The sequence below is a fragment of the Ananas comosus genome, linkage group 5, assembly GCF_001540865.1.
Source record: "Ananas comosus cultivar F153 linkage group 5, ASM154086v1, whole genome shotgun sequence".
Taxonomy (NCBI): domain Eukaryota; kingdom Viridiplantae; phylum Streptophyta; class Magnoliopsida; order Poales; family Bromeliaceae; genus Ananas; species Ananas comosus.
Window position 1 is genome coordinate 8,407,019 of NC_033625.1, and position 15,908 is coordinate 8,422,926.

The 15,908-nt window shown below is 36.7% G+C and overlaps 2 protein-coding genes across 2 annotated transcripts; both read left to right on the forward strand.

The window, feature by feature from the left end:
• Positions 3,733-7,280, forward strand: LOC109710881 (vesicle-associated membrane protein 714; the record flags this gene model as incomplete). The annotated part of the gene is given in 4 exon segments (XM_020233671.1): positions 3,733-4,005; positions 5,772-5,962; positions 6,519-6,682; positions 6,861-7,280. Coding segments are annotated over 4 exon segments (663 nt in total). The 3' UTR covers positions 6,952-7,280.
• LOC109710880 (casparian strip membrane protein 1-like) lies at positions 8,102-10,196 on the forward strand. The gene is made up of 3 exons (XM_020233669.1): positions 8,102-9,071; positions 9,209-9,332; positions 9,786-10,196. Exons 1-3 carry the CDS (start codon positions 8,707-8,709, stop codon positions 9,999-10,001), a joined length of 705 nt encoding a protein of 234 aa, XP_020089258.1. The 5' UTR covers positions 8,102-8,706; the 3' UTR covers positions 10,002-10,196.

The window sequence follows — 15,908 nt, forward strand, 5'->3', positions numbered from 1 at the left end:
AAATGAAAGTAATAAAGTCGACGACAAAGGCGTATACAGTTAAATGCATGGTAGATTCATGTCCTTGGAGATTACATACATCGGTGGCAAAGGATATGAGTTATTTTAGAGTTAAAAAATACGCCGGACAACATACATGTTTAGTGCCGGTGCTTAACACTGTACATCGAAATTGTACTTCATCTCTTATATGTCGACATATTCTCCCATCTATACTATAGCGCGTGAATCCCGGGACTCAATGGCGTCTTGATCCTAAAATCCTGCCAAATGGATGCTGTCTAAAGCCGCTCTAGATGAACCACCTCTTTTTCTGCTAGAGAAAGATTGGGATGAGTTCCTTCTCCCTGTCTGAGGAGGAAACTGGTTTAGTGGAGTTCGAGCTGGGCGATGAAAAGTTTTATAAAGCGCTTGTTTATAGCTTTCCCGATCGAAAGAAGTGCCTCTGTCCCCATATTTAGTTCCCTATTCCCATAGGCTATTGAGCCTTCTGCTTCTGGCTTCCCGAATTAGCAGAAAAAGGACTGAGGTTCGGTGTGGGAGATCTTCTATAACAGGCAGTTTAGGCGAGTATTTTGGGCCTTCGGGCCGTCAATTAATGGGTTTTCTTATTGTCGACCATTGCTGAGCATAGATGGAACCCATATGTATAGAAAGTATCAAGGGTATGCGTTGATTGTGACGGGTGTAGATGCTAATAATGGGTTATACCTATTGGCGTTTGCTATTTGTGAGAGAGATGACGGTTACGCTACGTGACGTGGCCATTATAGCTGGACTACGAGTGGATGGGGAGCCTGTTACATGACGTGTTTCATTTGATTTGTTGCATACATGTGAGCTCCTTCTTGGGATACAGCCAGACGATGTTGTCGCCGGCCAGATCCGCTTGGAGTGGTTGTTTCAGCATTTCCGGCATATTCCTTTGGATGCTCCGGCGGCCGTGGTTGCAGCATCTGCACGAGCATACATTTTATTTCAATTGGATGCAGTTTGTTTCCTAACCCCACTGGATATTGTGTTTACCTCAAGTGGCTACCGCTACTTAAGGATTTTGACTTCTGCGGAGGCCTAGCTTGGGGCGCAGCTACCTTGGCCCATCTCTATCGGGCATTAAGGAATGCCTCTATGAAAGGAAAGGCCGAGTGTTGTGCTTTTGGTACTCTACTACAGATCAAATCACTATAACTTAGTTTTTTTTAGTAATAANATCGACATCTGTCCCAATTCATCCATCTGATGTCCCTTCGACTTCTGATGTCCCTTCGACATCGGAAGTGCAGTTTGATATTCCGTCGGCGTCCATCCCTCCATTTGAGATTCCATCTATGTCAGAGATATTATATTTTAATATTCCATTCACGTCTATCCATCTTTCTAACGTTTCATCCACGTTGCAGGTTCGTCGCAATGATGTTGTATATCAACGTAGGTGACGACGACGGGGTCATATTGAGACGCAGGAAGGGATACTACCATCAGCTGTTGAGCAAGGGATGGAGCAGATTGTCGAGGGCATCGCCATCGAGCATATTGATGAGATGCATGTCATTGAGCCCGTGCAGCCTGAGATGGAGCATGACATACATATTCGAGGACGGAGTTGAGGACGCGGTCGTGGACGCCGACGTGGACGTGGCAGGGGACGAGGGCGAGAGCATAGGAAGGGGATGGAGGGGACTTGATGTTTTTTTATCATTTTTGAGATTATTATGTATATTTGATATTCAGATCTTTCTATATTAATTTTTGTAGTATTATCTAAATTTATCCATATTGAAATGTGTTGATATTGGTATAGCTCATTTTATCTGCTTAAAGTGTGGTTGAAGTTGGTATAGATGATTTTATGTAATTATTTTTGTAATTGAAATGCTTCAAAACATTACTTTTTTGTATAATGTGAGAATTTTGCATAGTGCTGCTGTTTTGCTGCAGTACAGCTTGCAAGCGGTGAACCATTCACCGCATTTAAATGCGGTGAACCACTCACCGCATTTATAAGCGGTGAACCATTCACCGCATTTATAAGCGGTAAATAGTTCATAAATGCGGTGAACCATTCACCGCATTTATAAGCGGTAAATAGTTCACCGCTTTTAATGAAAACTTGTGTTTTCTGAGACTAACGGCAAAACTGGGGTACACCATGAAGACGGTGAATAATTCACCGCATTCATAGGATTTTTAAATCCTCATGAAAGCGGTGAACCATTTACTGCTTTCACATGAATGCGGTAAATGGTTCATCGCTTTTAAAGTGTTCTGCCACCTCACCGTCTACGTGGCAGTTTTGAGTCTATTTTTATAAATTTAAATTTCAGAGGGCTATTTTTAAAATAAAAGTGTTGAAGGAGATTAGTGGGGTAAAAACTCCCCTAGTATTCTCATCCGCTACCAGTTTCCACGCTAACTAATAAACTAACTGGTGTAGAAACCCGCGCGATGCGGCGGATAAACAATAGAAATAAAATTTTAAAATTTCAATAAAATTTATATTTACAGTTTATTGGTATATAGGAAGCTATACCATATTAAGTATAGCCAATTTGCATTATTAAATTCAACTGTTAAAAAAATAAAATTATAGTTAAAAGTTTATATACTTTTTTAAATCATCGAAATACTGTAAGAGATATACAATTTTATCATATTAAAACAAATTAAATATATAAAATACATAAAAAAAAGAGCTACTATAGTTGAATCAAACACCTTTGTTTAAGTATTAAAACAGATTAAATATATGAAACACATAAATAATAAGTTAATGTATCGGGCTTAAAAAAATNTATATATAGGCTGAGTGAATAATCTGAGTTTAGTTAAAATTGGGCCAATATTGTTGGCCCATAAAAACAAACCCAATAGACAAATAAAAGAGCAAAATTTTACTAAATTTATACATTTTTTCCTTGTTTCTTTCTTTCACAGAACTCTAAATTTTCAATATGTTTCTCTATTTCTCTTTTTCTGTCTCTCACCCTAAGCGGCCAAGCCGGAAGTCCTCCAAATTACCAAGTAATAGCATATGCTTGCCGTTGCCTACCTTGCTATTAATTGTATGCTTGAAAAAAATATACATAATATTTTTAAAGTAAAAAATTATTATTCATATAAAATTTTAATTTTTGTTATATATGATTGGATAGTTTAATCCAATATTTATCTATATAATTTATTTATTTTTGACTGCATAAATAAAAATAAATAATATGGAGATTGAAGGCGTAAGAAAAGACATGTAGGCTGAAAACATTAGATATTCAACTCATAAATTATTTTTTTCATATTATAATATTATATTTTATATAAGTATTTTGTAATTTGAACTATTAGGCATATTTTTGTATCAAATTATAGATAATGTTCTATACAAATTAAACTTTTGATCGTATGTTGTTGAGAATTTCAAACGGCTCGTTTAGGGCTCAAGCTCGCTCGACTCGAAATTAAGCTTGCTCGAGCTCGGCTCCAATTAATTTCAATCCAAACTTGAGCTTAAATTTAAGCTCGAAATTACTTTCAAGCCGAATTTGAGCCGAGATAAGCTCGCTCGAGCTCGGGCTCGTTTCCACCCCTCCGCGCGAGAGAGAGAGAGAGAGAGAGAGAGAGAGAGAAAAGAGGTTGTTTCGTCGTCTTCCTCCCCTTCCTGGCCCCTCCACCTCTCCCCAAAACCCTAACCCTAATCCCACAGATCGTAGATACATACATACAGAGAGAGAGAGAGAGAGAGAGAGAGAGAGAAGGGGCGGGGGGTTTACTAAACAGAGAGATCTCCCTCTCCCATGGCGATCCTCTATGCGGTGGTGGCGCGGGGCACGGTTGTCCTCGCGGAGTTCGCCGCGGTCACGGGGAACACCGGCGCCATCGCGCGCCGCATCCTCGAGAGGCTCCCCGCCGACGCCGACTCCAGGCTCTGCTTCTCCCAGGATCGCTACATCTTCCACGTGCTCAGGGCCGATGGAATCACCTTCCTCTGCATGGCCAACGACACCTTCGGAAGTAAGCCCTCATTGGATCTCGCCCCCATTTTCTTTTTAAGTTCCTCGTAGGTCCCTTTTTTTTTGCATCACTTATTGGTCGAATCGTGCTCGTAATTTGATCCTGTGCGAGTTACAAGGTGCGGATTTTGGTGAAAATTAGGTTTCTTGAATGGTCTGGTATTCCTCGTAGATTCAATTTTTTTGAATCCTTTATATTGATCGAATTTGCACTCGTAATTGGATCCTTTACGAGTTAAAAAAGAGAGGATTTTTGGTAAAACTTAGGTTTTTGGATGGTCTGGTCCTCCCTGTAAATTCATTTTTTGAATCCTTTATACTGATCGAATTTGCACTCGTAATTGGATCCTTTATGACTTAGAAAAAAAGAATTCTTAGGGAAATTAGGATTTGGGACGGTCTGGTACTGATTAATTGATGAGGATTCGGTTTTAGTTAGTATATGTTTTTACGAAAAGCTTTGGGGTTTCAGATGCTTGATCTACTTGCTGTTTATTTGGCTCATATAGCGAGCAAAGTTGAAAGATCCTGGCTGGATGCATTTAGGAAGAGATCGTGCGTCTAGTTTCCTTTATCTATGTTCTTATTGCACAAATCTATTATTATGTAAGGACGATTTTGACAATTTAGGTAAAACTAAGGTTTCGGTAGTTATTTGCTGAGCAGTTGAGGGAGATTCAGTAGTAATAAGTGTGTGTTGTGGAAATAGCTTTGGGGTTTTTGGATGCTTAATCTATTGGCCGGTGATTCACTCACTATAGCTACCTAAGTTGAAGATCTTGGGCTTATTTAAGTCATTAAGTGGGAACAATAATTTTATAGAAGATTGCATGTTTATAAAGATAGAATGCCTAATTATCTTTAGTGCTGCTACTATTGGCCAAGTTATGGTTAGTGAGGGATACTTTGATTTCTTTAAAGGTGCTATGTTCATTGTTATCAGAACCAGTTCTAACCCCCAGCGTTGCATTAGGTCGTATATTCTATCCCCATCATCAACATTTATTGGGCTGGATTCACCCATAATATTCCAATGGGTTTAAATCCATCTGTCAGGAAACAAAGACGACTGATCCAGGCCAATCGTATACTTATTTATTGTTTGATATATCAAGCAATCTAAACATGTTATTAGCTATGTTTTTTTTTCCACAATTCTGCACCTTTCTGCAAATGATATGTGCTGGAAAATTCAACAAGGCTGTCAAATTTGTCCCCGTGTTATCATTTATTCATAAGTGTTGCAAGAAGGGAACTTGCCTGCTGGCTTAGATTTGTCTAATTTTTCTTGATGTTTGATGTTTGCTAATTAAATCACATCTAATGAATTGTTTCCCCCAAAATTGTTGGTAGAACTAACAATTATTCCTTCCAAGTACATATTTGTCTTTATGCATCTTTAGAGATGACTAATGCATTAGGGAATATTATTATATATAGACGTAAATGGAAAGTTCTGCTGGGCCAGCGAGCAAACCAGTGTTATTGTAACTCCCCACCTCCCCCAACCTGCATTGCATTTGTACGGATTGAGATGCATCATCATTGTCCTCGCTTTTGAGAATGCTCCCTAACAATCGCAGGGTAGAGTGCGCTTTAATTGGAATATTTCAATTTCTTGTACTCACACATAGCAGCTATTTCATGAAGATGGTTGGACGTTATTATCTATATCTATATTCATGCAGTCATATTCATGTACTTGAAGATGGTCGCACTTTTCTTAATTCTTATGTATATCCTATTTTTAACTTCGTTTTTACATAGGGAGAGTTCCTTTCCTATACTTGGAGGATATTCACATGAGGTTTATGAAGAACTATGGCAGAGTAGCTCATTCTGCTCTAGCTTATGCAATGAATGATGAGTTCTCCAGAGTGCTACATCAGCAGATGGAATTCTTCTCTAGTAATCCAAGTGCAGATACACTTACTCGTCTCCGAGGTGAAGTTAGCGAGGTAAGTTTAGAGACTATTAAGTTGGAAAAATATTTATCAAGATATTCAAGTAGAATGCTGTCTGTGATGAAGGATTTTTGCTGTAGTGTGGTTTTTATGAATTTGATTTATTTGAAGGTTCTGTTTTGATTAATTTGAAGGTTTAGTGCTTGTTAAGGTCTTACGTACCAAATTAGTCAAATTTTCTTGTTCTGGCTTTACCACGAAGGACGTGACTCTCTTAAACAGAAATCTGTTCTTCGGTAAATTATATAACCCTGTTTATTATCCTTCTAATTTTCCTCCGGAGTTAGCCTTTTTAAACAAAAAGTTGCTTGTTCAATTTATTTTGAGATAGCATGGGCTTGACCTAGCACATTAATCCTTCTTCACATGAATATAAATTTGTTTGTCGCAATTGTACTCGAGTCCACTGTGGTAACATGTACTTAATGTTGAAAGTTAATCAACATAAGACCCATATTAACTTCTTCTAATTTTCACTACTTAGTCATCAAACTTATGGTTTAATGAACATAATATTTTCATAACTTCATTACTACGGAAAATTGTTCAGATACATACTATTATGGTGGAGAATATAGACAAAATATTAGACAGAGGTGATCGAATTGCACTTCTTGTTGACAAAACTGCTACAATGCAAGATAGTGCCTTTCACTTCCGGAAGCAATCGAAGCGACTTAGGAGAGCTCTTTGGATGAAGAATGCGAAGCTTTTGTAAGTGCTGAATCTTATGTTTGAGTTATCTTTTCCTTTTCAATGAGTTAATTGCTTTCTTGCTAATAATACATAACTTGGTAGTCTTAGAACGTAATGGATTTTTCTAACATCTATTTGGGAAGCTTCTATTAAAACATATAAACTGATGCAACAAACTGCTTTTTGTGTTATGCAGAGTTGTGTTGACTGTTATGATAGTGCTGTTGCTGTACTTAATAATTGCTGCTTGTTGTGGGGGCCTCACACTTCCATCGTGCAGAGCATAATTGTTTTGGTTATCACCTTTCATCAAGTGCACTCGAATTGTCATGTTAAACTTCCTTTCTAGTTCGCGAGTCTCCCTTTCGTATTGTGAAGAACTTTATAGTTATTACATATGTGGTTTGTATCTAGGAAAGGAAAGGATTTATCTGAAATTTGGTACATATTTCATTTATCATTAGTAGTTCCTGGTCTTTTGTATAGCCATTTTGTCATCTTTCCGTTGTTTATTTGCTGTACAATATTTACCGGGTCTGTATCATACATATGGTTTAAGACAATGTAATGGTGGACTATGGTTTCTGCCTTTTTCATTTTCACCTTTTTGGTGCCATTTTACGTGTTGTTTTTTTACCTCTTTAGTTGGAATGACTGATGCTCTTTGCATTATAATGAATAAATGTTAAGAAGAAAGGAAAATAAAAAGTTTTTAATCCTCTTTGTTGGCACTTTTTTTTTTTATTGTCTGTTTTTCTGAAACTCAAATGATACGGCCGATTGTGCAGGCTGATGGATTTCTGTATCCTTAGTATTGTTTGTTCTTCTATTCGGCCTAATGCAGAATGATGGTTTCCTTGAAAACAAAAGTAAGCTAAAGAAAGTTGCTAATTTGTTTTTCTGTTGCAGGATTAAACCGCTACATAAATGTGTTACAGAGTTCTGCTATCAAGTGGTTCATTCAGTTGCATAGAATTTTAGTTCAAAAAAGAAACTAATAGAGATGGTAGCAACCTGTCAACTAGTTTACTTCATTTCATTTAGAATAGATGAATATATTCCAGCGTCTGAAACTCACTAATGCTGTTATGTGCATTTTGTTGTTTTCTGAAATATTTTGAGGGAATTTTTTTTTTTCCTGAAATTTTGTTCCAGCTAGTTCTTATTGAATTGGTGGGAACATTCTACTTCCAAATCTTAGTATGGCCTAAATCTATATAGTTAGATTCAATGAATTGCAGTCGTGGTACAAATTATAAATTTTTCATGGTCTTAATATTTTTTTCCCAAATTGGATATTGCACAGAATTGTTTGGAGCTTCTGCTTTTGGGTTTCAGAACGCTCTTTACTTTGTTGTTTCGCTCCTGTTTCTACCTGAAGAAATCCTCCTCTTGTGTTTTCAGAAGCAAGGAATGGTTCTTATAGTTGGAAGGCAGCATAGCTTTCAGCTACTCTGTGCAGTGCAGTCTGTTAAATAGACTTTTTACAGTACAAGCTCTGTATACAGCTAATATTTTGATGTAATTTAAATCTGTAATGGTGCTGCTGATGCTTGAAGAAAAGCAACATCTTAGGTTTGTTAACTCCATTGGTTAGGTTTGGTGTTTGACCACCATTTTTAATCACCTTTCTGTATTAAAATCTCGAAAAGAAAACTAAGATTGATTGAATTAGTATTTCTATCCTAATTTTAACTTTTCTATTATGAACAGATAATTCCTGGTGAGTTAATTATGAGCTAAGAACAAAACCACATTTTCTTAAGCTAATAATTTATAGGGTTTTCAAGGGGCCATGCTTGTAAAGATTAGTTAGCAACTGCCCCTCATTGCCTATCCCTGAAACTGCACCACCACTCCCAACTTCTTCACAAACCCTCAATATTTTTTTAACTTGTTCGATCTCTCTCTCTCTCTCTCTCTCTCTCTACTCCTTTAAAACCCTGATCCCCTTCGCACACACTTCCTCACAACACAAACCCCTTTCTCCTCTTTTGATCATCACAATCCATACAACTAAAACAAGCCAACAATCAACAACAATGAGCACTAGCGAAGCCACCGTGATCCCCATCGGCGATTATGCCGCTGATGCAGCTGGAAAAACTCCAGCTGCACCGGTTGCGCCTGCTGCTACTAGTACTGCTGCTACCGCCGCTACTGCTCCTGCTCCTGCTACTGCCACCACTAATGCTCGTAAAGCACGCATTCCTTTTCTTTTGAGGAGCAGCAAAAGACGCCAAGGATGCAGGAGATGCCTCGCGGCCTTCGACTTCCTTTTAAGAATCTGTGCTTTCGGCCCCACCCTTGCCGCTGCCATCTCCACAGGCACATCTGACGAAACCTTATCTTTCTTCACTCAGTTCTTTCAGTTCCACGCGAACTATGCGGATTTTCCGGCCTTCACGTACGTTACTTTAAATGAAACAAGTTACACTTATATGTAGTAACAAAGTTTTGTATCTGAGATTGAATTGGTAATAGTTATAAATTCAGTATTATTTCGTCATGATGCATGACTGAGAAATAAAATTAATTGTGCAGGTTTTTTGTGATTGGGAATGCGATTGCAGCGGGATACCTAGTGCTGTCTCTTCCCTTCTCGGCTGTTGGAATTCTTCGGCCTAAGGCTACAGGGCTGCGGCTTCTGCTGCTTATTTTTGACACTGTAAATTCCAATATTCATGGCCTCTATTTAACATTCAGTTTCTTTAGTTAGTATAAGTATCAAGTTATGCTTTTGTTCTACTACGCTCATGCATGCCAGTTTGGTTTGGCTTCCAGAATAGTTTTTCTACTTCGAGAAGTAGTAATTGATGCTTGGCAAACAAATAGTTAGTAGCTTTTGCCACACTTGGCAACCAAAATGAGCTTTTGCTTCTGCTGCGGCGTTTTCTTTCTTTCTTTTTTTTTTTATGAGAGGGAGGAAGCTAGGGGAAGTTAGATAAAAACTTTAGCTTCTAGTGCCTATCTTCAATCACATCTACTCAAACAATACTTTTGTCGAAGCACTAATCAGGCTAAACAAGCCCTAAAGGCTATATCAGAAGTTAATTTTTCCGCATTGAGGAATCCAAATCTAAATATACATGATTTCCCTCTTTATGATTTGTACATGCAGGTAATGGTTGCCTTAACTACCGCAGCAGCATCTTCTGCTTCAGCAATTGTTTATTTAGCTCACAACGGAAACCCGAAGGCGAACTGGGTCGCGATCTGCATGCAGTTCCATGGATTCTGCGAGCGAACGAGTGGTGCAGTCGTCGGGACATTCATCGCAGTCCTCATCTTCATGCTTCTTGTGGTTATGTCTGCTTTTGCTGTCCGAAAACATTGATTACTTAAGGACCTTAAAAAGGAATATTGTGGTGCTTGTGTGCAATTTCTGATCATGTATGTGCTCTTTGTCATGTATGTGCTCTTTGTCTGTTGAGAGTTTGGTTGTTTCTCTCTTTGTTTTCAGTTGGCTTCTTGCAATATGTAATGTAGCAAAGTGCCAAAGAATGAAATATTTATATATCTGCTTGATTTCTGGTGGGAACTGCTGTAATTTTTATCATTTAGTACACAATTGTAAGCATGTCAATTAACTAAGATCTCTCTCTCTCTCTCGTGTTAAATTATATGAAACAACCATTTTTTTTAAAACTTAAGCCGGTAGAGAATGCTGCTTTAATAATTATATTTAATATTTTTACTCACATCAGGGCTCGAAATATTTTGATAGATCAAAGACATGAATTTAAATTAAATGGGAAGAAATATTTAATAATGCAAGGAGTCTCGCAGAACTTGAATTCAGAACCTTTATTTTGCTCTAATATCATATTACATTATACGGAACAACTGTTTGCTCCAAAAGCTTAAGCTTATAGAGAATGATGTTTTAATAATTATGTTTAACATCACTCTCTCTTTTATTTTCTTGAATCCTGAGTGGTTTTACCATGCATAAATTAAAAAATTATTAATGGTGTTGATGGATTACTTTATAAGAGTATTCGACATTTTAAAAATTATAAAATTTGAACCCGATGCGTGAGAACTATGTTTGCGTAAATACAATTATGGCATCTGAGTATGACACAAAACAGAAACGGTGATACGATAAATTTTAAAAACTTTCAAATATGATATGTGTGGATACGATAATAAAGCATAATTTTTTTACAAATATTTATTAGTATATGTGACAATATATACTACAAACTTCACTTTAGCTAAAATGATTTAATAATTTATAAAGGTAAGGAACTCATTTACTGGTGCAAAGATGTAAATATTTGTCGAGCTTTGATATATCATGAAACTAAATTACTGAGTGTTCTGAAATTAATCTGGAGTTTTATCAACTGTGAATTTTTAATGCAAATGCCATCCAAATGCAAAGTGAGATAACTTATTTAACAGGATTTTGAATACGAGATTAAACGCAAAAAAGCTCTATCATATGTCTCCCCGATTTTTTCCTAGAGTATCCATTAAAGTATTCCTCAAGTATTTGAATATTTTTTTAAATTTTTAATATATCAAATACTTCGTAAAAGTATCCGACTGTCTCTAACGAGTATTCGCGTCCGTACGGATCCCATATGGACACCGTAGCCAAAATAAACTATCTATGCATCACTTAGATAACATGTAAGAGAAATGATTGGAGGATAAGAAATAGAGTTTTTTTTTTTTTGAGTTTAATTCATGTTAGAATTAGTGAAGTGACATGCACGATGCGAAAGGGTTGATAATAGAAAAAAATAAAAATTTATGAAAAAAGTGAACATATGGGAATATAAATATTCCATAATTATTGAGAATGAGACAGTCGACGATGGCACCGTACATTGTCCTTGTCGGAGACGCATGAGGAGCAGCGAATAGGGGCCGCCGAAGTGCTTCAAGCGACGAGCAAGAGAAAAAGGGAGAGAGAAAAAAAAAATCTAAAATGATGGTAGAGAGATCCAAAACCGCTGCATAGATGAGGTGAGAGGAGAGGGAGATACCCCGCTATTGGTTTGGGAGATAAAGAAAATCAAGAGAAGGGAGGAAAAAAAAAAAGAGAGAGAAAGAGGGTTGAAGGATGTGGTTTGCGAGGGAGAGAAAGAGTTTTATTAAGATAAAAGAGAATAAAAAAAATTTAAAACAAATAATGGATCCCACTATCCTCAAATGAAGATAGTATTCACGTTGGATTTGACCATGAGAAATCATGTACAGATATAGATATAAATTATTCTCAAATAGCCTGAATATATATTTTCAATATTTTGATTTGTCCAATCAACTAGTAACTAATATTTTGAATTGTCCAATCAATTTTAAATTTTAAATTTTTAAAAATTACATTTAAAATCTTGGCTTATCATTTCAATATTTTGATGTAAATTTTTAATATTTAATTTTTAGTTTGAATTTAAATTATAAATTTAATTTTATGTTTTGAGGTGCAAACTCAATTTTAAATTATTTTTTATATTTTGTATTTTAATTTTAATTATTTTTTGACGATCAATTTTTTTTTTTTAAATATTTACAATAGGAATCAAACATACCGATTCCTATTGTTATTTTGACCAAACATATTGGAGATTTTATCATTCCGTTTCTGACTTATCCATTCCGATTCTAATTTCGATTCCATTTCCCATTTTGAATCAAACGCGCACTAATTTTTAGATATTTATCGGTGTATAAAATGTATTTATACACTTGGTTTAGGTAATAATTTCCCAACTACAAACGTGTTCTGGTTTGTTTATCTCTAAAATGGAAATAATCACTACAACAGAATTAGATTATAGGGACACATTTTTGGAACATTTTATATAAGTGTTCTATTTATGTCAAAACTTAAAAAAAATCTACTAAGACCTAAATATAAAGTTCAATGCAACAAAAAATAAAAGGTTACTCTACTCAAACTATCCCACCCAGTTCATTCGGCCTGATTATAAACAGAAAAGAAAAAAAAGAAAAATCGATCACCATCTCCCCTTCTCTCCTCACTCAATCCACTGAAACCCTAGACGAAGAGCCCCTCGCTCTCCTCCTCCTCCGCCGCCGCAGCCGACAAGGTAGGGTTTCGGCGGTTGCTAAATACTCAAATAAGTGTTGGTAAATTAGCAGCATTGTTTTTAAGTTATACCGACACTCTTAAACTGTTATTATATACCTAGCGATCCCACATATAGCAACACTTTTTAAAAGTGTCGATAATTTAGCTAGCATCACTTTTTTTGACCTGTACCAATATTTAAAAATGTCGCTATATACCGTTTTTGTTGTAATGAATCCAATTACCCAACTATTAATGTCTCAATTGATAAGTCAAGTTCTATGGGCTTCTCTCAACAACCATTATTATCATCTTATCCAAATTAATAAGCTAGGTACTTGAAAAGTATACATTTCTTTATCTTTGTACGTATTTTATTCTTCTATATCTTTGTACGTATTTTATTCTTCTATATCTTTGTACATATTTTATTCTTCTATATCTTTGTACGTATTTTATTCTTTTCCCATAAGTTTTGCTTTGGAATGTTAAATATAAAAATATTTAAACACCTTTTACAATCAACTTAATCTTTTAGAATAACGGTTGTTTCGTATAATTTAATATGGTATCAGAGTAGGAAGTGCTGAATTAAAGTCACGCCGGGCTCTTAGTATTAATATATAATTCAAGTCCACGTCATAGGCCGTTCTTCTCAGCTTAAGCTTTAGAAAATAACGGCTTTTTTGTATTATTTCACATTGAAGTCAAAAAAATATGCACATTAAACTTCTTATTGCTAGGGAGTCCCCAATTCTTGGGTTTGGCCTATTTTGTGATGCAGCTCGAAAATTTTTAGAGCTTAAATCACAAAAAAAATAAAAAATAAAAAAGATCCGTAATAGAAATGTAGAATTTCTGGATTTGGTCAGGCATGAAGAGTATAGATTGTGTTGCCATGTAGTGTATTCATATTGGCCAGTTCTAATTCAACCCGATTCACATAGGATGTGGGATTGAAATTTATCCCAACAAGATAAGGATAATGATGAATTATATATTTCTTATTAGTTATATAAGAAACATATCTCGTGATGAATATTTTAACTGATATTTTAATCCTAAACTCTATGTGAAAATTAGGATATTTTAAGGGGTCCCGATAATCTATAAGTAGGACCTCTTTCTCTCGGATTTTTCATAAACGAGAATATACGAAAATAGAGATTTCTTTATTCTCCTCTCTTTTCCTCTCTCTGGGATTTCCTCCTAAGTTCCCAGAGTTTTGGAGTATGGACATAGAAGAGCTCTGGTAGCCCTCATCGCATCTGACGATCCGCAACACATGTGTAACACACTGAACTTTAGCAAATTGCAAGGTTCTAGTGTTAGAATAGTAATTTGAACTATTCCTGGTATAGTGGTATTCATGAGGGTCGTTGACTGTGTCCCGACCTATTACTCGCGTCTTGAGGAGCGAGGGTTGGTACTTAGCACCAAAACCTCCAAACTGCAGGTTTTGGGGTGCTGGGTACCGGTATCAGGGAAGGAGTACAGGAACCGTGCAGCGTGACTGAGAGGTGTGCTCTCGAGTTTGAGCTCTGCAAGGCAGAGTATCGGTACTGGACCTGACACCGGTACTCCATCGCGAGGGTATCGGTACCTTGTGTAATTTCTCGCTTGACCGAGGCTCAGGTTTGGCGCGCTCGGCTGCGGGGTACCGATAGTTCAGCCTGCGTACCGGTACGCAATGCAGAATGCAGCCTGCACGTTTTTGAGGGGTCTTTTTGAGATTGTAGCATCTCTTTAAATAGTACACCACCCCTTTGAGGGGCTTTTTGTACTGGGAACCTGAGGAGAAAGAGGTGAGCTTCCTCCTCTACCTCTCTCTAAATTCCTCTCATTTTCTTGTGAGATTCTTAGGTTTGATCTTCTCTTTTTGTTTCTTCTTCATGGGGTTGCTCTTGGGTCTTTGGAGAAGCCTTGAAGTGAAGGATTGGGCTTGTTTGAGGGAAGAACTCCAACCCTAGCACCTTTCAAGCTTGGTTTGGAACTTAAAGAGAGGTTAGTAACTTTAATCTCTCCTTTGGATTATGTTTTGTTGGATTTTTGGGGATGAAAACCTAGTATGTGAAATCTAGGGTTTTATTTGGGGGTTTTTGATTTGTAGTCTTTGGGGTTAACTGGATGGTTGTAGAATTTTCTTTTAGGTTGGATTAAAAGTGTTCTAGCTCTCATTTGGAGATTGGAAGGGTTCTTCACCATATAAGGTGAGTTTCTATCTCTTTTTGGGTTGGATAAAGATGTGTTTGTGGGGTGTTCATTCGAAACCCCTAACTTTCTTAGAATCTTTATTAGAGAGCTAGGAGACTAGTGGATATCCTCGTTCGCGCAAACGAAGGGGATATGATGAGTTCTCGGTGGGTTTGACCTTACCGAAATGGGTGAACTCCCCCTATGTTATATTCTTTATTGTAAAATAGAAAATCATGCATATTCATGCTAGATAGAGTATAAATAAATTTTAGAATGTTTAAAATACATATGTCATATATCATATTATATCACCTCTATGTAGTAGAGAGACAAGTATATATAGTAATCATGCAATTGAATGGCATTCTTCTATATGGTTAGAAATCATGTTTCATTTAGTGAAAATGATAAGTATAACATGCTCTTGGACATAGAACTCATGCTTGACATAGTGAACATTAATGTCATAGTGGCATTCAACTTAGTAAATGGTTAAACTTTTACTTGATGACATAGTGATAGACCGTAGGGTTTTTAGTATTTATACCATGTTTTAGACATGACGACCTTGGACATGAGACGGATGATTACGCTTGCTTGCCATTATGTTCATTTGCACATGCTTGTGAGGGTCGCTCCCCACAAGCCGGCACTCCGAAGATAGCCAACGCGACATAAGCTCGCCCGTGCGGGATTGGGCACCAAAATGGGATGCCATAGGGGAGACTCATTCCTAGAGTGGGAATGTTGACTACTGCGGGGCCATTAGGCACGACGCAAGCCGGGCTACACTTGTGTAGGTCCTATTTGATTGGAACAATATTGAACTAAAATGCAATGTGGACATTATACTAGTTGTAAATGTAGACATCCTACTAGTTGTACATGTGGACATCATACTTGTTATACATTCGCATTCATGTTAGAATAGCACTTATACATGTGAAACTCATGCTAAGTAGAGGCATAGTAGTTTAGTAAAATTTATTACATGCT